The sequence below is a fragment of the Tenrec ecaudatus genome, chromosome 18 (genome assembly GCF_050624435.1).
Source record: "Tenrec ecaudatus isolate mTenEca1 chromosome 18, mTenEca1.hap1, whole genome shotgun sequence".
NCBI classification, from domain to species: domain Eukaryota; kingdom Metazoa; phylum Chordata; class Mammalia; order Afrosoricida; family Tenrecidae; genus Tenrec; species Tenrec ecaudatus.
In genome coordinates, this window is record NC_134547.1 from 5,282,789 (window position 1) to 5,307,150 (window position 24,362).

The 24,362-nt window shown below is 46.3% G+C and overlaps 1 protein-coding gene across 2 annotated transcripts; it reads right to left on the bottom strand.

Moving 5' to 3' along the window:
- Positions 1–196: 196 nt before the first annotated feature.
- Positions 197–22,515, bottom strand: LOC142432282 (uncharacterized). Of its 2 annotated transcripts, none has more exons than XM_075537415.1 (5): positions 22,426–22,515; positions 10,634–10,844; positions 7,555–7,681; positions 7,210–7,305; positions 197–2,858 (listed from the first exon to the last, which is right to left on the bottom strand). In XM_075537415.1, exons 2-5 carry the CDS (start codon positions 10,646–10,648, stop codon positions 1,447–1,449), a joined length of 1,650 nt encoding a protein of 549 aa, XP_075393530.1. In that variant the 5' UTR covers positions 10,649–10,844; positions 22,426–22,515; the 3' UTR covers positions 197–1,446. The 2 variants fall into 2 exon arrangements, with proteins under 2 accessions (XP_075393530.1, XP_075393531.1); XM_075537416.1 differs by lacking the exon at positions 22,426–22,515 and adding an exon at positions 16,653–16,751.
- Between the last annotated feature and the right edge of the window lie 1,847 nt (positions 22,516–24,362).

Sequence of the window (24,362 nt, forward strand, 5' to 3'; positions counted from 1 at the left end):
CCGGCGAGGGCCGGAACATTTAAAGGCACAGGAACGCACTTCCGCCTGTGCTTGGGGAGGCGACCTGTGTGCGCCCAGCAGATGGTAGCTCACCGCAGGCGGCCATCTGTGATGCCTTCTGTACAGAGGTCTGACGCTTTCAGCAATCTTTTTTTGTTGTTGTTTTTTAATCATTTTATTGGGGGCTCATACAACTCCTCACAATCCATACATCCATCCATTGTATAAAGCACATTTGTACATTCCTTACCCTCATCATTCTCAAAACATTTGCTCTCCACGTAAGCCAATGGCATCAGCTCCTCCTTCGGGAATCATTTAGAAGGCTCCGGCTCAATCACGAAGAAGCAGATTGTCCACAGTAAGTGACTTGATGAATTATGAGACACAGAGAAAACATGGAACTGGTCGAATTTCATTTTGCTTAGATCCACAGACGATGCTTGTGGAATCAGCCTCGAGAAAGCCAACAACAGAATGATTGCATTGGGCAAATCGGTTCAGAGCAAGGTCGCGTTAAAGACTGGCGTGCGCCTGACCCGCAGCCATGGTATTTCCAGTTGCCTCATATGCGTGTGAAAGTTGGGCACTGAATCAACCCCCACAGTATCCCCCATAACAATTTTAAGGTGCTACTTGGAAGCGCATGTTTGCTAACTATACTCCTGAAGGTTCACTGCCATCAAGAACAATCAGACCCTTTTGTCTGTCCCACCCCCTTCTGTTAAAGATCACAGATTTTTAAAAATCACAGATAATTCCCCTGGAGAAGAGCTCAGGGACACCTAAGGTCAAGTCAGCTCAGAGAAGACCAAGGTCAGGCCACCATCTTACCTCTAGAACCGCCCGTCTTGTTACATATGTGCCTTCCTGTCACATGTATGCCTCTAGTACCTCCCCTTCCTGTTTCATGTCACTCCCCTTCCTGTTTCATGTAGCTCCCCTTCCTATACCGCTAGCTTTTCCCTCTCATGTTACATGTATGCCTCTAATACAACACCTTCCTGTTACATATGTGTGTAGCAGGGCTTGCATATCTGAGGTTATATAAGCTTGTGAGAGAATATGTTACTCCCTCTCTCTGGTTCCAGCCTCATCAGAAGAGGTAAGCCCTTGCATGTCTTGCCTGATGTCTCTTCAATTTACCCCTCAGTCACACAACTGCCGCTTGGACCCATTCAGTTGTAGAGGCTGGTCCCCACAGATGCCTCAGAAGAAACTTCATAAGTTACTTCCAAACATCAACCGTTGAAAACCCTTTGGAGCCCAGTTCTATTATGGTACGCACAAGATGACTACAAGTTGTAAATCAATTTGAAGGCAACTGTTTATTTTACCCCCAGAAGAAATGATCATAATAAATTTTAACTCTTAAAAATCAAGTTAAAATTCTTACAGCAATCACTCAATGTCTATTTTATCTAATGTAGATTACTCCTCCTTTGGCTAGATTAGCTGGCAAGTGACATTTTCTGGAAGGTAAAATAAGACACAATTGATTACTGCAGGTGTTGTCCCATTCACTGAATTAATAAGGTTTCTCTCCTGTACAATTTTTCTGTCAGTTCCTGAGGGTTCGCATCTGGTAACAGGCTGCCCTACAAGGACCACGTTCTGATTTGTTAGGACTCCACTGATGTTTAATGACTGAGATTCCACAGAAAGCATTTGTATGGTCATTGTCTTAACAGGGTTTTTGTCTTGCATGAGACCATTGTCTTCCACCTTGCCTGGATTTACACGTTTCTCTCCTGTGTGCGTTAATTTATGGTTAAAACGGTCAAGCATAGAGGCAAAATCTTTCCCACACACGTTGCAGACGTAGGGTCTCTTTCGTGCATGAATTCGTTCATGTAAATGTAGCTGCTTCTTCCGGTTGAAGGCTTTCCCACATTCACTGCACTGAAAGTACTTCTCCACTCTGTGTGTCTTCTGGTGTAGATTGGGTGAGAAGTTAATCAGTGGGACTTTGTCACAGTCTGTACCTTCACAGGATAACTGTTTATGAATCCGCTGATGAGCAATGAGACTTAGCTCATGGCTGAAGCACTTTCCACATGCACTGCACGTACAGGGCTTCTCTCCTGTGTGTGTTTTCTGATGCATATTGAGGCCGGCTTTTGTGATAAACATCTTGCCGCATTCTGTGCATTCATGAGGTTTTTCCCCTGTGTGAGCTTTCTGATGGTTTGTGAGCATGAACTTTCGGGAGAAGGCTTTCCCACACAAACTGCATCTATGAGGTTTCTCCACTTTATGAATTTTTAGATGCACACTGAGGTCAGATTTCATGGCAAATACTTTGTGAGAGTCTGAACTTTTATAAGATTTATCTTTGGTGTGAGCTTTCTGATGTTCGGTGAGCAAGTACTTTTTAGAGAAAGCTTTCCCACAGAGGCTGCATCGATGGGGATTCTCTCCCGTATGAATCATCTGATGATTCAGGAGTACAGACTTCCAGAAGAAGGCCCTCCCACATTCACCACAGACATGGGGTTTCTCTACCTTCTCTGTTTTCTGGTGCTTCAAGAGCTGAGACTTCATATTGTTGGTGTTTTGACCAGCAAGCAATTTAAACTCAGTTTGTAACTGTTCATGGTTGGCATGGAAAAAGATTTCCTCATCTTTGTTAAGCTTCGCGGAGTTCATTTCATATCTTCTGTTCTGGTTGATTAATGTTAAAATTGATTTCACAGTTTTTCCACGGAAATCAAGCAGACTGTAGTTTTGCCTGAAAGCCAAGTGACTTGTGTGAGCGCTGTTTTCAAATGCATTGCCTTCCTGGGATTGCTTCGTTTTATTTGCGCTGCTTTCCTTTGGCAGGTTCCCCAGCAGACGTTCACTACCTTTTTGGATTTCTAGAAGATAAAGAGAACAATAAATCTTCCCACCATCTGGAATGAAATAACGCTGCTTGTTAAAAATATTCTTTTTTATAAGGTGAGTCTTGGGTGACAATCATAAGTATAAATACAACTCCACATTTATTGTTTCCTGCACCCTGGTAAAAATACAATGATATAAAGAGCTCAAAAGGTAAAATTAACTCACGTAGAAAAAGTGTTAAATCTTAAACAAGGAAGCAATTTATGTATTTGGGTGTTCCTACTGAAGTCTTGGAAACATTCAGAGGGTATAAAATACAAGTAAGTCATTATGAGCATATTACAGATACCAAAGGAACACCTGATCCAAACTAGGGAAGAAGAGGCTCAGTCCAGGAATCTTTATTCCATGGGTATTATGTACTCAGAACTGAACTGGAGCTGGGGATATACAAACACATTCCTTGTGCTTATGGAGCCATCCCATTTGTTTTGATAAACACAACCTAAGGGACGGTGTGAGGTCTACAATTAACGCTATCCAAACAACTTGGTCTTTGAAGGATATTGTTCCTTAAGAATAAGTATGAACCTTTGGGATTTTCTTGAGTAGTTGGGCACTGGTGCCTCAGTAACCTCACCCTGAAGATTCTTTTCCCGATGACAGGACTGATTGCTAATAACTGTTTTGGACTGGTAAGATGATTGGGAGAGGCAAGTTCTCTTCCAAGTGTAAACGAAGCAGGGTTAGGAAAGCCAATAGGTGGCCTAAGGTGTGATGGATCACTTTTACATGGTCTTTCCCCATGGTTTGTAACTCCCAGCAAATGACTGTGGAATTAGGCAAGTAGGGTGCTTGTGGTCTACTACTAGGTGCCCTGGTGGCATAGTGGTTGGGCTGTGATCCACAAAGTCAGCAGTTCAAAACCACCAGCAGCAATATGTCAACACTGACTCAATGACAGGGAATCTGTGGGGGGAGGGAGTGTTTGGTGTTGGCTTACCATGGGGATTGGACAACTTGCTAATAGGACAAATGGTGCATAGAACCTTTGTAGGATTGAAACCATTCAAATAAATGTATGGAAGAAATTTAACCAAGAGGAGTGGTCAGTTTTGCCATCCCACTAAGCTTAACATAAGCCATCCCGGAGGTGGGGAGCAGGGACTCTACCAGTCTTGTTTCGTCCTGTTGCACACAGTGTCACTATGAGTTGGAACCAACTCGATGTTACCTAACAACAGCATGGATCAGTTCCCAAACGGTATTCTGTATCATGGACAAGAAGCTGTAAATATAAGCAGCCAACGCCACAGAGGCTTCCGAAGGGGAAAGCAAGGAAGAGTAGAAAAGAGAAAAGAAAGAAGCAGGAGGAGGAAAGGTGTGGGAAATGAACACTGAGGGAAATAGGACAAGGACTGTATGCCCTAACTTATTACACAGGGGATCTGGAAAGCTGGTATTCCACACTAAGAAAGCCTCCACTTTGGATATTAGAGGTGAAGTACAGGTACATTATCAGGCTTTAAAAAAATCAATCCCAGATTCTCCCTTAACAGCTGTGCTGCCGTAAAGTGAGCACATGGTTGATTTTATCTCCCTAGAGAAGCAGACATCCTGTTGCTATGTCTTTCCGCCTGTCACCCATCATATCTTCCCCCAATGCAGGTATGAGGTTTCCTCACCTGTGAGCTCAGGAACCCTTAATGTAGATACTGCCCACCTTGTGACGCATGTAAGTAATGAATATGCATGTATTAAGTGATGAGGACAACAAAGAACTACCTTGCAAGACGATGAGCAGTGAACATAAGCAATTCCATTTTAATAGAAAATGATAGTCCTATGAGGCCTAGCAAAGATGCTGAACCACAGCAAAGATGTAAATAAGCGGTCTAGGACCCACCCCAGAAATTCTGGGGGACCCAGATAAGACCCAGAATGATGTCAAATGGCCAGCTGGACTGTCTATATAAACCCAGGTAGAAAGATTGAGAGTTCAGAGAGCTAGGAACCAAGGAGACATCAACTCCTGCTCTCTCCAACTCTACCCGGGTGGGTACACTGATGAAGGCAATGCTTCAAAAATGTCAAAGAGCATTAATTATTGATCATGTCGCTCGTGACACTTAATGCTACCTATAAATGTCCCAATATAGTAAAGACTCACTCTCACTTCTCCCAGTTCCACGTGGTCCATCAAGAAGAGCTGAGGGGAGCATGCTACCATAAAACGTGTCTGGCTCCTTTATTTCATTCTCTCTCCTAACTTTCTTATCCTCTATGACATTACTATCATCTTCATACATCAGTGTTGACATATTGCTGCTGGTGGTTTTGAACTGCTGACTTTGTGGATCACAGCCCAACCACTATGCCACCAGGGCACCTAGTAGTAGACCACAAGCACCCTACTTGCCTAATTCCATTTGTGCCTCCTGGCCCTTTGGTTGTTGCAGGCTGGCTCACCCCAACAGAAAGGAGCTTCCTAAAAGAACTCTAATGTAAGTCGAGTGCTTAATACTGAAAACAGCAGGGGCAGACCCAGAGATCCAGTGGCACATTTGTCAGGGACAAGGACAGAAGATGCCCTGCAGTCGAGTCAATGGTAAGGGCAGAAAGCTGCTGCTAAGGAGAAGGCAGCTAAGAGTTGAACAAAATCATCACACTGGATAAGACCTAGGTCAGTTACCCATAGAAAGGTCAAGAGCAGAAAGGCAGAGAGAAGACAGGTACAGCCAAGAGGAGGCCTGACCCGAGGGAACTGAGGAAGGTGTGCTTTACTGAGTGAGGAGCATGTGGTAGAGCGAGGAGTCAGCTTGTAGGAGCTCAGAGCTGTCCTTGACTACAGACGGAAAGGATGTACTCTCCACTTTGAAGGAGCCTGCGTGCTTCCTAATCCTGATCTCGAGTTTAGCCTGTTGATCCTCATCTCAAACTGTAGCCTGTTACTTCCTTAATGAAACACTTCGTCCTGAGTATGGTCTGGGAGTTCTCTGTGGCCGCCGCAGCAAACTACTGAATCCAGCAGAAAAGTAGAGTGCAATGGGGAGGCTGGCTTGTGTCAGAATCATGAAAATGGTGGAATCGGGTTAATCTTGATTCTCACACTCCCCCCTGAAGTTAGACAGGTTCTGACAATACTTCTAGTGCCACAAATACAAGAGCAAACGAGGAAATGGAAATTAATTCTTTGGAGATCCTCGGGCTAATGGCAAATAGAAGATAAGAAAATACATAAATAAGAGCAGGGGTTCCCAGACTTATTTGGTCTACTGTCTCTTTTCAGGAGGGAGGAAAATATACAAAACAACTCAGCATCCCCCAGGCAACTGAAAACTTTTGTACGATGGCCCATAATCCAAGACAAAATATAAGCATCTGCTTGGCATTCCCAGAGTCCTGCACCCCCCAGGCTGCGGGGGGCGGGGGACTACCTACTTTGGGTCACACTGTTGTACAGTCAATGTTTACAGTAGATAGGATTCAAGAAGGAACTATTACCCAGTGGTGGAGGAAGATGCTGTGGTAGTTATATAATCCTTTGTCAATTTGAGAAGATTATGGGTGAAGGGGTGGAGTCTAGCCTGTCAGTCAGATGATAACCAACGAAGCCTCTGTGTGGGCATGGCCTTCCCCTAAGGATTCTGGGAACTCCTTAATTTCCTCTTTAGAGGCAAGAGAGGCAGGAATGAGTCAAGAGAAGTGTCTCTCTCTCTCTCTCTCTCTCCTCACTCCCTGAGAGATTCTCTACTGACAAGACAAATGGAACTAAGCCAGACTCTGGAGCCAGAGAAACCACACGGAGATCCCTGCCAGCACTGAGATGCTTACAATGCCACTGGATCCACAAGACTTCCCACCCACTGACCTGTGATCTTCCTGTATTCCCCATCATTGCATGTGTTTCATGAGTCAGAAGAGGACTTTACAGAGTGGTATCAGACATATGGGCTAATACAGGACTTATGGACTTGATCTGGACTGGGCTGTGATGTTTTCTCAATATTCAACTGCTCTTGTATATCCTATACACATACGAGTGTCTATGAATTTGTTTCTTTAGGCCACCCAGACTAACACAGATGCTGACTGTAGAGCTCTACCGACTATTATAAAATCAAAGTTCTCTCCTTGGAAAGCAGAATTTCAAACCAAGGTAAGGTGGTTAAACATGAAGAAGATGGGAAAGGTTTGAGACTCCTAGGCAGAACTCTGCAGACAAGCACCTCAAGATGTATATCAAATTCACAAAGACCTGATCTCAGAAGAGGCATATGTTTTTCTCTAGTCAAGAAAGGGATTCCACCTGGGGAGGGGCACATGGAAGCAACACTGTGACGTATCCCAGAGACATCCTTCACACCATTTCCTTCCACTCACCTGAGAAAGTTCGAGGGTGGATACTATCTTCTAACCTCCACGGTGGTTCTCCTCGTTCCAACCTGGACAGTGCTTCTGGTTTGCTAACTTGGTACCCTGCTCATGGGAAATGACAAAGGACTTAGGCACACACCCCACTGGACATACTCTTGTGAAGACTGCAGAATGTTAGATTGAGAACAAAATAATTTCGATATGCACTCGGGAAAGAGCTGTCTCTCGGGGGTAGGGAGAAGAGACCTATTCCCCAAGGCCCAGAAGATAGACTTGAGAATGGACTTGTGGGCCTACTTTGGAGGCCCACAGACACTGCACAAGTTTCAGCGGTTGGAGAGCTGCCCTCACCTAAGGACACCAGGTGGCTAATGTTCTCCAGCATCACATCCCGGTACAGGTCCTTCTGAGCGGGGCCCAGGAGCTGCCACTCCTCCTGGGTGAACTCCACAGCCACATCGTGGAACGCCAGTGGTACCTGTCACAACAGGGAAGGTCCCGTTTAATGATTTCCTTGTGACGACACAACTGAAGTGTGAAGGGCGCCGTTGGGTTCATTTCCCTGACACAGGCTGTTCCTACTACCTAATGTTTGTTTGTTTTGTTAATTTTTGATGCCCTTTAGGAAAAAAAAAGTTCTGTAATTGCAAATTCAATGACCCATCCTTCCATTCAACCCAGTGAGATGTTTCTGTAATGTGGAGCAATTAAATCTAAATCTTCGCTGACCTTGTATACGAGGCACGCACGTATATGTACCTGTGCATGTGCATATATATCTGCCGACCTGGTTGCAAAATGATAAACCTAATGCAACTGACATCTGGGAGAATAAAACATACCACGATGCTAAAATCTTCACCACCAATATTGGAATATAGTGAAGAGAATGCTATTCTATTAAAATAAGGTGCCCAGACGTCCCGCTTTTGGTGGGACAGTCACAATCTTTAACAATTTCTCCTGCGTCCCGTGGCGTTTTTTAAAAGTCCCAATATTTGGGGAACGAATGCACGACAAGCTAGGGTTTGTAGTTTTCAGCTGCCATGTGGCTATTTCACCAGGATATGAGTTTTAGCAATGGTGTCCTGCTTTACCAACGTTAAAATCTGGTCACCTGATAATTAAAATGCATCCATGTGGGGAAATCAAAAACTATTTCCAGTAGAGTTTCTGTTCATACAGGTGGTGGGAGGGGGGCATTATTCTAAATAAAAGTCTCGGTGATCACTGGATGGCTGCAGACATGTCCTCTCGGTAATACATTTTTACAAGAGTACAACTCAGTGTCAGGGAGCATGTCGACAAAGCTCCCCTTCTTCAGTGAAAGGCAGTTCTCTTAGCAGTCCCTGGTCCCCACAAGACAGTGTCCTTGTGGCCCTGTCATCTGTTGTCACCGCTTTTGCTGCTGGGCCCCTTCTGGGCCTACTGCTGCTACCTCTGCAGCTGGGAGTCTGGTTATCTTGAATGTTACAGCCCTGGACTAGTGTTTCCGCTCGTTCACGCAGTTCCGTGACTCTCCTCTCTGTTTCTTCTCTTGGGAGTTTTGCGGCTTCTCTCTATCTGCTCAGCTTTTGTGGGGCCAGCTGCTTATAAACATTTGTGGAAAACTTCAAAAACATTTGTGGAAAACTCCCACTACCTTTTCATTCCATTCTCCCACAATTTAAAACACACACACACACACACACACACACACACACACACACACCTCCCAGTTAATGTCAAGGCATAGCCTGCTCCTAGAAGGGCTACAAGCCAACTGATTCCTCTTGGTAGGCCAGTGTGCTAGTCCGGGTTGACTACAGAAGCAAATTCATAGACACTCATGTGTGTAAGAGAACTTTATATCAAAGAGCAATTGTACATTAAGAAAACCTCCCAGCCCAGTCCTGATCAAGTCCATCAAGTCCGATATTACCCTATATGTTAATACTAGTCCATAAATTCCTCTTTAGACTCACGCAGCCATGCAATGATGCTGAATGATCAGATTAGTGGGTGGGAAGTCTTGGGGAACCAGTGGTGGTAGAAGCATCTCAATGCCGGCGTGGGTCATCACGTGGCTCCTCCAGTTCCAGGACTCTAGCGTAGCTCCATGAATATGAAACAGAGAGGGTGTCTGGCCTCCAGGGAGCTACTTATCTCCTGAGTGCCTCCAAAGGAGGCCATCAGGCTGCGACCTGATAGACAGGCTAAACTCCACCCCTCCACTCTGAATCCTCTCAAATTGACACCAGATGATGTCACTCCCACAGTCAGATACTTCATTTGCGTAGCAGGCAAGGCTGGTCAAGCTCTCCTCGGTCCCTTCAGGAAAGGCACCTGCCCTGTTTCCACAGTCTGTTGGAAAATTCCTACAGGTGCATACCAATCACAGAGCAGTATGCAGCCCAGACCTCCTTGTCCAATGTCACATGGGGGAGAGGATCAATATCAGCATCAGCCCAAGGCTAGTCCCTATGAAGCAGAGAGCAGGCATTCCTTCTTGCTCCACCAATTCTGACACCAGTTACAGACCTCTTTGCCCAGTGCCTGCATGGCCACATATAATCCTTTCAGAACTGAACTGAAGTTTTATACTAAGGTGACCAGACGTCCCACTTTTGGTGGGACAGTCCAGATTTTTAACAATTTTTCCCGCATCCTGCGGCATTTTTAAAAAGTCCCGAATTTTGGAAAGAATGCACATGCTAGGGATATGGTGTTTGGCTGCCATGTGGCTATTTCACCAGGATATGAGTTTTATCAATGATGTCCTGCTTTCCCAATGTTAAAATTTGGTCACCTTATTTTATATGCCTTTACAAATCTAGTTGTGTGGGAAGCAGAACTGGGAAAAGTTATTCCCCATGATGTCCCCTCATAATAATGCCAAGCCTAAAGAGCTGTTGGCAAGCACATGTTCACTGACTAGATACTTTGAGGTCAACTGCTTAAAGGTTATCTGCCTAAAGGTTGTCAGCCATCTAAGGCAATCAGGCCCTGTTGACTGTCCCACTCAGTAGGGCCCACTCCCTTCTGATAAGGATCATGGATTGTTCTCCCGAAGGAGAGCCCCAAGACACCTAAGGTCATGCCAACTCAGAAACAACCTAGTTAGGCTGCCATCTTGACTCTAGAACCCACCTATCTTGTTACACAGATGCCCATTGTACAACCTCTTCCTATTACGCACATGGTTACTTGTAACTAGGGGGACTGGCACACCCCTAGAGTGTCTATAAGCCCTGGAAGGAAATATATTCTCTCTCTCCAAGCGGATGTGGTTCCTGAAGTCATGATGGTCCCAGAGGTGAGCAACCGCATGCTTTATCTTGTCTGAGGTCTCTTTAATTTCACCCCTCAATGACACAGCTTCCCCTTGGACCCATTCAATTGTGAGGGCTGGTACCCCACATAGAGTTTAAAAAAAAAAAGCAAGAGTCACCTGCGGCTTCATCATTTTCTTTGGTTTTCAGGAAATGGCCAGCAACTGGGATGCTTTGTCTCTGTGTCTTCTGGGTCAGCTCTAAATTTCTGTTCAGAAATCTCCGTCTCTGGTGAAGGCCGTCCCCGGAAATGGCAATCCGCAAATCCGCGACCCTCTGCCTCCTTCCTTCAGTGGATTCTCCTGCTACTGGGCAGTCACAACCTAGAGGCTGAAGGGAAAATTCCGTATCGGTGGTACATTACGTCCAAGTCAACATAGGCTGACTCTCTTTTTAGTTGGTGACCCAGAAGATTTTGCATATCCCAAAACGGTTAAAATACAGAATCTCCAGAAACAGAGACTAACGATGTCCTTCAAAAAATGAGTGCTTAGATAATCAAATTAGCTGTGAAAAAAAATTTTTTAATTAAAAAGTTGATTCCCTACCTCACAACTAAGGCAACAACTAATACAGCACCTCTGAATAGAAAGGTAAATCCACAAGGCTTTAAGATGCTAACAAGAACAAATACTCTGAAGTAGACATCTAGGTCTATACCCATCCAAATCAAGTAGACAGTTGAACCAAGAGGCATGAGTCATTTTCACAGCAGTATTAGTCAGCACAGCCTAAACTCCCCAAGCCCCAAATGTACACTCTCAGTATGGAAAGCTGCTCAGTGGTTCTCAACCTTCCTCATGCCGCCACCCTTTCAGACAGTTCCTCATGTGGTGGAGACCCCCAGCCATAAAATGAATCTCGCTGCTACTTCATCACTGTCATTTTGCTACTGTGATGAATCGGGCCCACAGGGGTCGAGACCCACAGGTTGAGAACCGCTGTGCTATCCAGACACTGCAATGCTATACAGCAACTACATCATTCGACAATGGTAAAGGACTACAAAACTAAACAAATAAAAATGGAGAGAAACCGATGTGAAAGTATTTCCTATGTAGAATGTTGCAGAACAAGTTTGCGAATTCTTGTTACGAAATGAAAAAGTAGCAACATGATCGACTCAACAAGTAATATTGAGTAAAATAACCCTGGCACGAAATAATCAGAACACACGATTCCCAAGAAAATAGGCAAAATGAAAAACTTGTAATGGTTTCCTACATAGCAAAACTATCAACACCTGGCTGGAAGTGCTTCTTATAAAGAACAAGATGGTAATTGCCTGTGGGCGTGAGATCTGGATGCATTGGGGAACTTTGGGTATTGGTAATGTTGTATTTCTGGGTCTAAGCCATGGGTTCCCAAACTTTTTTGGTCTACCCCCGCCCCCTCCCCCACACACACATACACACACTTCCCCCGCCCCCTGCCCCCCGCATAAAAAAATACACACCATTAGCAATGAAAATATTTTCTATTATAGCCCATGGTTGAGGATAAAGCACAGTGACTCCCTGGATAGTTCCAGGGCCCACTGCTGGGGGAGTGGGTGGGGGAAGAGTACCACCCACTTTGGGAACCACTGGTCTTAGCAACAGGTGCACATGCACACACTGTCCCTTAGGAAGTGGGTTGTACTTTTGTAAAAGATAAGACTTAGAAAAAAAATAACCAGAAGAGTTAAGTGCTCCACAGTGCAAAAATCTTGCTATTTGCTGGAAACAGGGAATCCAGGACAGAGAAAGCCCTCAGGACCAATATTGACAGTAGCCATACCAGGAGGGGAGGGGAAGATGGGATTTGAAAGGGGGAACTGATCAGAATGATCTACCTATAACCCTCTCCCAGGGGGCTGGACAACAGAAAAGTAGGTGGAGGGTGACATCAGTCAGTATAAGATATGAAAAAAGAATTTATAAATTATCAAGGGTTCATGAAGGAGGGAAGGGGGAAAATGAGAAGCTGATACCAAGGTTTCACGTAGAAGACAAATGTTTTGAAAATGATGATGGCAACAAATGTATTAATGTGCTTGCCACAATGGTTGGATGGATGGATGGATTAAGAGACATATGAGCCCCAATAAAATGATATTTTTAAAAAAATCTTGCTCTTTGAAAAGACCAATAATCTAGACATACATATTTGAACTGAGAGGATCAGGAGAGAAAATGGAAGTGATGAAAATTAAAAAGCATGAGGAATTATGGGAGGTGTGACCCAAGTAAGGCAGATGAGCTGTTCCCCAAAGGGATGGGAGAGGAGCTCGTTCTTTGGAACCTCCTAGACTCAAGGGAAAGAGGGATGTCTTTAATACAGGAGGCAGCTGGGAGGACTAGAAATGGGGACAGAGAATCAATGGAAGCAGTAGGATTCCTGGTGCACAGAGCAAGGCGGTTACAGTGGGTGTGCTGACCCAGCCATCTGATAGGAATTACAGACCCGGGCTACAAGGTCTTTGACTTATTAATAAAAGGTCAGTGAATTACTAATTCATTGCCATTACCTTTTCCCTTTCAAGCCACTCCCTGCCCCTCCTGTCTTACCCCTTTCCAGTCCGGTCCCGGGCTATAGCAGCGGGGACCCCACTTTCTCTACCTGGGTCCTGCAGTCACGCGACACTGTTCTTAAAGCAGAGAGGAAGTACTGGACCAAGTACAGGGGAATCTCTAAGTTCTGCAGTTGAATTACAGAGTATGACATAAGGTAGGGGTCCTCAAACTTTTTAAACAGGGGGCCAGTTCACTGTCCCTCAGACCGTTGGAGGGCCAGACTATAGTTTTTAAAAAAACTGTAAACAAATTCCTATGCACACTGCACATATCTTATTTTGAAGTAAAAAAAACAAACAGGGCAAAAACACCCGGTGGGCCGGATATATGTTCTCGGCGGGCCGCATGTGGCCCGTGGGCCATTGTTTCAGGATGCCTGATTTACAGTCTCAGAAACCCACAGGGGCAGGCCTACTCCGTCCTGTGGGGGTCACTAGGAGTTGGAATCGACTTGATAGCAGTGAGTTTGGTTCCGAGATTTTGCGTTCTGTTTTTCTACTGCATTAATTGTTCTGGTTCTTTTATAAACCGTTTTTTGAGTTACATGATTGCTTTGCGACCTAAGAGGGTGATGGTTATTTCTCAAACATGTTCCTTGCTGTCTTTCGGCACCTGTTAATTCCTCTACCTGAAGTAGCCTCCTTTTCTCCCGTTTCTGAACCCTGGTCATCTGCCAAGTCTGCCTCTTCATAAAACTTTCTTGTGCGGCCTCCTGGAAGGGAAACTGAGGACCGAGAAGAGAGTGCATACTTACAAATTCTTTATTCTCAGGATCGAGGAAGTCTGGGAGGCCAGGGTTCTGGGTGGAGAGCAGCCTTCACATTTGTGAGTTGGAGATGAGTCTCAGCCCCGGTCTCCTAATTAAACATCATCCCCACAATATCCTCCCATCCTAGTGCTGCCTTAATACCTCTTACAGACACAGGGCTGATTGCTCTCTGGCTGGCAGCTTTAGCTACAGGAGCAGACAGATTGCTATTGCTCTCCCTGCTCAGGGGTCAGTCACTCCCCTTACATGCCCCCAGCTTACTGTTAGGTTAATCCCCCAATGAGCTCAGGGACCTCTAGAATTAAGATCCTCCCACCTTGTTATGTAGGCACCTGTCTGTGGTTGGGGCGGGGGGTAAGGGACACAGGGGGACAGGCCTTGCATATCCCACAACTATATAAGTTGGTGTAAGAATACATTCTCTCTCTCTCCCACTTGGGCCTGGTTCCTGATGCCGTGGAGCAGATGAGTACCCCCAAACTTCTGCTGCCTCTTAATTTCTTCCCTTCAATTACAAACTGTCCCTTAGCACCCCCCTGGATATGGCTGGCTTCCACAAGAAATGAGCCTCAGAGTGTGGACAGTCCTGTTGCTTACTCCTCCAGATTGTTTATCCTGCCTATCTTATCTAGATAGACCTGCAGAGATAATAATATGCACAAAAACAAGATAGAGTAAAACGAAGCAACAAAAGAAAAAAAATAACTAAAACCAATGACAAAAAAAAGGCCTATAAATAGTTCAAGGCCTGTTTGTTCAAGTTTAGTAGTGCTTTCTGGTCGAGTCTGATGGGGCGCCACGCCCTGGCCCCACAGTCTATTTTTGGTATTTCCTGGGGACTTGGTTGCTCTGTTCCCCTTGCTGTTCTGTTGCACATCCTTAGTGTTTAGCCAGCACAGGCTGTCCAGCACAGGCTGTCCGCACTCTGATGCTCATTTCTTGTGTCGCTCGGCTTTGGAATGTGTCATGGCTGCGTCTAGCTCCGGCTCTGCAAATAAATCAACCGAGTGACCGAAACCAAGTGACCCAACCTCTGTGATCTGTGTTTCACCTCTCAGGTGGACACATGGCGCCTTTTTAAAGGATATTGAGAGTACATTAAGTGAAATGCATTTTGTAAAGGCCCTACTACAAGGTGCCTGGTAAGCAGTTTGTATTGAATAAACTGAAAACCTCTAACTCAGTGCCACCAAGTTCATTCTGACTCCTAGTGACCCTATAGGACAGGGTAGAACTGCCTGTGGGATATAGAAGGGCTTTCCCCCAGGTTTCCCCCCAAATATATGCCAAACCTAAGATGCCACACTGTTTGCCTGAAAGTAAGACATCCCCGAAAATAAGACCTACTTAAAGTTTTGCCTCTTGCTGAAATATAAGGCATCCCCCCAAAAATAAGACCTCTCCGAAAATAAGGGTTTGGATTGCTATGATGATGTTCCAGAGGATGATGACATGACTGTCACTGAATAAATGAATAAATGTACCATAGATTGTCGTACATGGAAATGATGGTAGTAACAAGAAATTCTTGATACTGTAGGATTCACAGTTTGTCTGGTTATGCTGGTTTGTGATGACAACTACTACCGTACCGTATACAGATAATAAATTTCCTTTTTATGTTGTTCAACAATAAATGTGTACCGTATTCTTCTTCGTGGAAAAATAAGACATCCCCTGAAAATAAGACCTACCACATCTTTGGGAGCAAAAATTAATATATGACACTGTCTTATTTTCAAGGAAACGGGTACATGCAACACATATTCACTGACTGTACAGTCAGAGGTCAGCTGCTTAGAGGTCATCTAGAACGATAACTCTATCATCTGTCCCACCTTAAGCAGGGCCCGCTCCCTGCCAATACGGATAGTGGATTGTTTCTCTGAAGGAGAGTCCAGAGACAAGTCAAGCCAACTCAAGGAGGACCATGGTTAGTCTGCCATCTTGACTCTAGAATCCGCCATCTTGTCACATGTGTACCCTGGTGCCGCTCCTTCTGATTGTGTATACACCCCTAGCTTGTCCCCTTGTGATTGATGTATGCCAATTGTACAACCCCTTCCCATTATGATGTAATCAGGGGGCCTTGCACATCCCCTAAAGTGTAAGTATGCCATGATTAGAAATATATTCTCTCTCTCTGCGCAGACCTGGCTGCTGAGATCGTGGCCGTCCCGGAAGTGAGCATGGACCATAACATGTGTCTGACTCCTTCATTTTACTCTCTCTCCTATCTCTATGGCTTTACTATGACCTTTATATATTATAACCGTACAATTGCGTCTACAAACCCCGCGGTTGTCAGAGGCTGGTTTACTTGTGAGTTTCCGAGTAGAATTGTCCAGCTTTATGGGGCAGCCTCATCTTTGGCCCACAGAGTGGCTGATGGCTTCGAACTGTTGGCCTTGAGGTTAACAGCTCAACACGTAGTCCACTATGCCAACAGGACTCCTACTCTCTCCATACACACTGGCTGTCCAAATAAAAATAAATACTTCACTGCACCACGTGGATGGCATCAGAACTGGCCCAAAGACTCAAGGGTGGAGGTTACTTCTAGCCTCCATTTCAAAGGAATCCCTCTTGGGCTAAAGATGCTGGTGCTTCTTCCCCCCCCCCCCTTCCTTGTGTATGTAGAATAGGATGTCTGACACCGCCACCACACCAGTTTTACACAAGGCGGCCAATGTCTCTATGTCAACCAAGCCACCAGCCAGAGGTCCTGGGCTTCCAAGCCTCAGAAATCACACAGGCCTCGTTGTGCCAGGCACACACCACCCCCAGGCTCCTACGAATGCCAAACTTACATACCAGGCACCCTGAACAATGCCCATCCTTCCAGGTGCAGCATCGCTGGGTGTGGGGGAAACCAGCCCCTCACACGATCACGGGTCGGGTAGGCACAACTGTACAGCTATAATACATAAAGGCTATAGTAAAGTCAGAGAGACTAAGAGATGGTAAAATAAAGGAATCAGACGCATTTCATGGTCGCATGCTCACCTCAGCCCCACTTGGTGGTTCACGTAGGGATGCAGAAGGTGGGATAGGCAGGAGAGAGCAGGGAAAGGGGGGAAGGAGGGAAGGAGGGAGAGGGAAGGAGAGGGACTAGGGACTGGAGTGGGCGTCTTTATTGTTTAGGGGCTATTTGTTTAGGTAGCCATATGACATGCACATTCACTAGTTACCTAAGTCACAAGGTGGGTGGCATCTACAGTAAAGTCTGAGCTCACAGGTGAGGAAGCCTATTAGCTGCATTAGGGGGAAGGCATGAGGTGGGCTGGGCGCCTCAGTGGGAGGAGATAATCAGGGCATGTCTGCCTCCACAGGGAGACGGAATCAACCATTTTAAGGCAGCATAGCCGTTAAAGGAGAATCTGTGGGAATGACATTTGTTACCTTTCCCACAGCTGGGCCTCATACCAAATCCCCCAAACTGACCCAGGCGGCGGCACATTCGTGCTCACTTGTGGGAAACTGAGAACCAGGAAGAGAGTAAATGTAAATTCTCTACACTCATATTGGAGGAGGCTTGGAGGCAGACTCTGGTGGAGGAAGGCCTTCACATTTGTGAGTTGGGAGATGAATCCTAATCACATTCTCCTAACTAAAAGTATTGTTCCACAATGTCCCCCCATAATAATGCCAATGTAAAGATGTCACTTAGAAGCACATGGCCGGTCTCCAGTGTGCCCAGAGGCTGCCTTAAGAGTGAGCAGACCTAACTGTCCGTGCCCACCCCTCCCTAAGTGTGGTCCACTGCAATCTGATGCCGATCCCAGATTGTTCCCTTGGAGAAGAGATCAAAGACACCCAAGGTCAAGTCAGCTCAGGGATGCTCAAGCTTAAGCGGACATCTTAATCCTAGGACTTCCCCATCTTGTTCTGTATGTGCCTTCTGTCACGTGTATGCCCCAAGCACCTCCCCTTCCTGTCAAGTACATGCCTCTAGTGCATGCTCTTCCTACCACGCGTGTGTATGACGTGGCTTGCATGCCCCAACATTATATAAGCCTGTTGGAGAATATATGTGGGATCCAGCCCACATCTGGATGGGTCCTAAGGGATGGTTATGTAATTGAAGGTGAGAAATGAAGAGACAGACAAAAGTTTTGGGGTGCTCGCCTCCGCCACGGCATCAGAAACCAGGTGCGGGCAGGAGAGAACATGCATTCTTACATCAACTTATATAGTCTCAAGCACGCAAGCCCCCGAATTACAGGCAACCACATATGTAACAAAGTGGGCAGTACCTTAATCTTAGAGATGCCTGAATTCACTGGAGAAGTAACCTAACAGTAGTGCTAAGGGTAGGTAAGGGGGGCGGGGGGCGGGGGGTGTTGTCTGTCCCCTGAGCAGGGAGAGCAATAGCAAAATGTCTGCTATAGGAAAAGCTGGTGGCTAGATAGTTATCAGCCATGTGCTTGTAAGGGGTAGCTGTAAGGCAACACTATTGTGGGGATTAATCTTAATTATGAGAATGTAATTGGGACTCTAACTCACAAGGGTGAAGGCCTCCCTCCACCCAGAACCCGGGCCTACCAGGCTTCTTAAAATATGAGGATAAAGAATTTGTCTGCCTACTCGATCTTCCCTGTCCTCAGTTTCCCACAAGTGCATTGGCTCTCTCTTGATTCGGTCTTCAAGGAAGAGGGGAGCACTTACTGTCTAGTCTGTTGTCCTTTATTTCTTTCCTTTCAATTGCGCAAGCGCTCCGCAGGGCCCTATTGGCTGCGGAGGCTTCCCCCCACCCCACACTCACTCCCTCACACACACTTGCGTGGACTTTTCAGCTACTGGGTCTCATCATTCATGGCAAGGCACGAGCCACACCGATTCAGAACGTCAACAGGGTTACATCTCGGGTGAGAAGCGCTCCGGGCCCAGATGCTGTCAGGACCTTACGAAGCTTTTCTGAGGGCTGCTGAGAGATGTCTAAGGAGAGTGCCACTCGGCTGCAAGGCACTCAGCCTTCACTCCCTGGGTCTGCGAGCCAGCTCCCCAAATTAAGTGTCCAAAGGCACACAAGTCTCTTACCCAGGCGCACTCAGCTTTACTTTATCGGTGGCTGGGGAGTCCAGCACGCGGTCTCACGCTCCGGCTCCTCTGGTTTCGAAGCACCCAGAATCAGCGGAAGTTCCTCTCTGAGTCCAGGGGACAAGTTCCACTCCTGGGGCTTGCTGGTAGTGAGCGTCCCACCTCCTGCTTCTGAACGGAATCCCTTCATCCCCACAGCAGCCAGCATTCACAAGGACTCCTGCTAACAGGCATTCACCGCTGCATCTCCCACCAGCCCCTACCCCCACCTTCTCTCAGCCGGACTCATGGGGGGGGGGGGTCATTTAGTGGGAGCGGCTGAGAGCGCAGCGCAGACTCTGCACCCGATCGGATCATGGGCACAGCGCTCATCATGGTACAGCAGCGCTCATCCCGGCAGATGAAGATTCACTCAGCTCAGCTATTCTTGCAATAAGCAGATATATTTCTGAGAGCTCTACACAAGTTGCGTCGTGTGTCTTGGGTCAAGCGAGACCTTTCTCAAGAGATGGTGGTGTTTGCTGCCTCGAAGTCATGATGGCCTCCACTGCGGCAGAGGATCCTGACTGCAATCTTCCAGGGGCGCTGCTGGTGCAGTGGAAGCCCTAAGCGGTTAACCCAATGGGAGGTGGGGTTGGAGCCCACCCAGCACTTGCAGGGAGAAAACACCTGGTACTTTCTGTGCCCCCTCACAGCAACAGCCAAGGAAACCTTAAGAGACGGGTCTAGTCTGTCACATGGGTCAACCAGGAGTCCAAATCCTCTCCAAGGCAAAGAACAAATCCTCAGAAAAGTTGACCATCCCGACTTTTCTTCCCAGGAGTTGTTGGGTGCAGATTGTTTGCATCACCTTGGAGATGCCCTTCATTTAGACATTGTGGTAATTAACTACATAATCTGTTGTCAATTTGCTAGTATTAGGATGAAGGGGTGAAGTCTAGCCTGTCAATCAGGTCACAGCTCGATGATCTCATTTGGTGGCAGGAAGCTCACCGGAGGCTGGACACAGGCTCACTCCCTGGGAGACATTGCAGCTGACAATACGCAAGGAGTTTCGCTAGTGTCCTGAGCTGGAGAAGCCATGTAGAGACCTCTGCCAGCACTGAGATGCTTACAACCCACTGGATCCACAAGACTTCCCACCCACTGGCCTGTGATGTTCCTGAATTTGGTGTCATTCCATGTGTTTCATGAGTCGCAAGAGGAATTGCATATGCTTCATGAGTCTGAAGAGGACTTTATGGATTGGAATTCGACATATGGGCTATTATCGGACTTATGGACTTGATCTAGACTGGGCTGGGATGTTTTCCTAATGATAATTACTCTTTATATAAACCTCTTCCTTGTACACACAAGTGTCTATGAATCTGTTTCTCTAGTCTACCCAGACTAACACGGACAGAAACTTGGAGCTGCACTTGTTAACACTTTGGGGAGCCCTGCTAGTGCAGTGGTTACAAGGTTAGAAGACCGACCAGAGAAAGTAACCGTGTGCTTTTGTAAAGATTGTGAGCCTGTGTGATCACGAGGTATCGAAGGGATCATGTATAAGGCATCATCAGAAAAAAAAAATCTTACAATAGTTCATGAAGGGGGAAGTGCAGAGTGGAGACCCAAAGCCCATTTGTCGGCCAATGGAGATTCCCTTGCAGAGGGGTCTAGGGGAGGAGACGAGACAGTCAAGGTGCTATATAGCACCGATGAAAAATACAACTTTCAAAAAAAAAAAAAGAAAAATACAACTTTCCTCTAGTTCTTAAATTCTTCCTCCCCCCCAACTATCATGATCCGAATTCTACCTTGCAAGTCTGGCTAGATAAGAGGATGTACACTGGTGCAGACAGGAACTGGAAACACAGGGAATCCAGGCCGGATGATCCCTTCAGGACCAGGGATGTGAGTGGTGATACTGGGAGGGTAGAGGGTGAGTGGGTTGGAAAGAGGGAACCGATTACAAGGATCTACATGTGACCTCCTCCCTGGGGGATGGACAACAGAAAAGGGGAGTTTCAGACAGGGCAAGATATGACAAAACAATAATTGATAAATTATCAAGGGCTCATGAGGGAGGAGGGAGCAAGGAGGGAGGGGGAAAAAAAGAGGACTGATGCCAAGGGCTTAAGTGGCGAGGAAATGCTTTGAAAATGATGAGGGCAATGCATGTACAGATGTGCTTTATACAATTGATGTATGTATGGATTGCAATAAAACGTTTAAAATAAAAAAGATTGAGAGCCTTGGGGAAGACCCTATGGAGCAATTTAACTGTCCCACAGGTTGCTGTGAGTCACAAACAACTCAACAGCTCTAGGGCAGCAGGTTCGGTTTTCTCTGGGACCTTGAAGCACTTACTGGTGGAGACCAAGTACGAGCAGCTTTACACGTGGATTACAATTCAACATAAAAGAAACGCTGCCCTCACAACGGCAGGGTTTCCGCTGGAATTAAGCCTCCAGGGAATTTCCTCTGGCCATTGGCCAGGGATGTCCTTAACCTCGCTGTCAGAGTGCATCAGAAAGTGGACTAACGCGGATGAAGGTTGGTGAATTTAACACCACATCATCTGTTCGCGTTTTAGATCCATTTAAAAGGGTTCTGGTACATATTATTTTTGGTTATTTTTCAACTGAGGGGTTCCTGTTTTATTTTTCTATTGGGTGTTTGGTTTATTTGTTTCCATATGCAATCCAAGATAGGTCTATCTGAGGAAACAGTAACTCGATTGGCAGTTTCTGGGAGTTAAGGCGAGGGAGGTGGGAGGAAATGGGGTGCTAATAATAAAGAGCACAAAGAAGACGAAAGTTTTCTGAGATTGATCTTAATGATGATTGAAGAACCCCTTTAAATATTTTTAAACAATCGAACTGTATAATTTGTGAATTATATGCCAATAAAATTGTGACTTCAAAACTCAATTTTTACTGGGGTAGAAAGCCTCATCTTTCTCCTGCAGAGCGGCTCGTGGATTTGAACTGCTGACCTTGAGGTGAGCAACCCAACGCATAATCCATTACGCCACCTAGGATTTAACTTGATAGAAAGTTCACGTAAATAATTAAGACATTTCTTGGTGGTACTTAACATCTCTAGATCGCCCCCTTCAGGGCAGCGTTCTTCAGACACTGCTTGCGGTTAGGGAGCATTGGTTTCAAGAGAAGAAAAATCCAGCAACAACGATGCATCTCATAACCTGTTACTTTCTCCAATTACTAAAAGAAATGCACACGAAAAGAAGAACTCTGCAATTGCCTATGGGCCCTGGTAGCGGAACGGTGACCCACTGGGCTGTGAGCTTCAAGGTCAGCAGTTCGAATCCGAAGGAGAAAGAAGGCGGCTTTCTATTTCCGTTAAAGAGTTACAATCTCGGAAACTTACAGGGGCCGTTCCACCCGGTCCTACAGGGTCGCTACCCTTACGCTTGTGCACCCCGAAAGCACAGGACTCCCTTCTGCGTGCCCCAAACACCTGCACCCCAGCGCTCCCCTAAAGTTATCACGTCCAGACGCCTCCCTTTCCCGGTTGCGAGGATAAAGCACACACTGACCTGTGTTCTCCTCCAGAACTAGGAGTTTCCACATTTTGCATTTCCGTAAATAGGTCCACGGCGCGACCCGTAGCCCAGAATCCCCGCCTGCGTACGGCGGCCGGCGAGGGGCGGAGCCGGCGGGGGCGGAGCCGGCGAGGGGCGGAGCCGGCGGGGCGGAGCCGGCGGGGGCGGGGCCGGCGGGGGCGGGGCCTCCGAGAGCACGTACAGCTACTTCCGGCGCGGCCCGCGGGCCTGACTCCGGGAGGGGCCGTCTGCAAGTGTTCGGTGCGGTACAGCGCCCGTACCTGTCCTGCCGTCTCCCCCTTTGCAGAAAATGGGTAGATTTTCTAGCTTTACCAGAGAGTCGTGGACCAGATATAATTGCTTTCAGAGCCCTGGGCGGAGAAGGGATAGGGCCTTTCCCTTTAAATATTTTGTTTAAAAAAGTAGAACGTTGGAAATGTAGAGGTGAGACACCCTCCGGGGGCGGGGGTAAGACTACCAAACTTAAAAATTAAAAGCAGTCGGTGGACAACCCCGGATGAGCCTGAAGGAAGCACCTTTTATTTGTTTATTTTAATTTATTTTTTAAATCATTTTATTGGGGGCTCGTACAACTCTTATCACAATCCACATCCATCCATTGTGTCCAGCACATTTGTACATTTGTTGCCATCATCATTCTCAAAACATTTGCTTCCTAGCTGAGCCCTTGGTATCAGCTCCTCACTTTCCCCTCCCTCCCCATTCCCCCTTCCCTCATAAACCCTTGATAATTTATAAATTATTATTTTGTCCTATCTTACACTCTCCAACATCTCCCTTCACCTACTTTTCTGTTGTCCATCCCCCAGATAGGAGGTTACATGCAGATCCTTGCAATCGGTTCCCCCTTTCCACCCCACCCTCCCTCCACAGAAAGCACCTTTTAAAGACAGAAAAGTTGGGAGACATTGGGAAGGGTTGAAAGTGGCCACCATAGGAGAGACGGTAGCTGGGGCGGTGAGCCAAGATCGGACTTGAGATGGGGACATAGAGCAGAGAACATCCCTTCTGGGGAAGTTCAAGTTCCCTGTTGGCAGCCCTCTTGAGGTCCTCACCTTACGCATCCTGATTTTATGCTTGTGTTAAATCATTTTACTCTCTCTTGAACCATCTGTAATCAGTATAGGACTTTCCACGAGTTCTGTGAGTCCGTTCATTCAGGACTCAACCCAGAGTAGGTGAGAGTCAGCACTGAAGAAGCCAGAGAGCTTCGGGCTTATGGGGGGAATTGCAAAGCAGGAAAAGAAACTCCAGTTCCCCAAATCCATAACTATTGTTTGGGATTCCCAAATCAGGGCTGATTACTTTCTACTTGGCATTACTTTCTCACTTGTAACTTTTGAGATCTAACCCACCTCTTGTTGTTAGGGCCATTGGGACCATTTCCACTCGCAGCAGCCCCGTGTGACAGTGGAAATGGTCCCCGTAGGATTTCTTTGTGTCCTAAACAGGAGCAGACTCTCAGATCATTCACGTGAACTGCCAGCCTTCTGTTTAGCAGAAGCTGTCACGAGGACTTCATAGAGAAGTGAAAAGTAGGTAGTGTGACTCTTAATTTTTATTTGAATGATTTGAGATTCCCATCCAATGCATCCAACAAACAACGCTGAGTCCAGTAGTTATTTGATTTCTTTTTAAGTTTTTTTAAGTCTTGTCTTTTCTAAAGGATTGGCACAAAACTGGTGTACCCTGTGACTCTCCTAATAAAGCACTCAGCTGAAAGTATGCTTTGTGAGTTCTTTGAAATGTTGTAGCAAGTTACCAAACCCTCAGATGGCAGGGAGCACACCAAGAGGAGGGGGAATGGTTGCTGTTAGAGCGGGATAGCAGTTTGGAAAAGGAGGGATACTTGGGTCATCATTAACTGTGTGCCCTAGAAATCAGCTGTGTCTGACACCTTAAAGTAATAA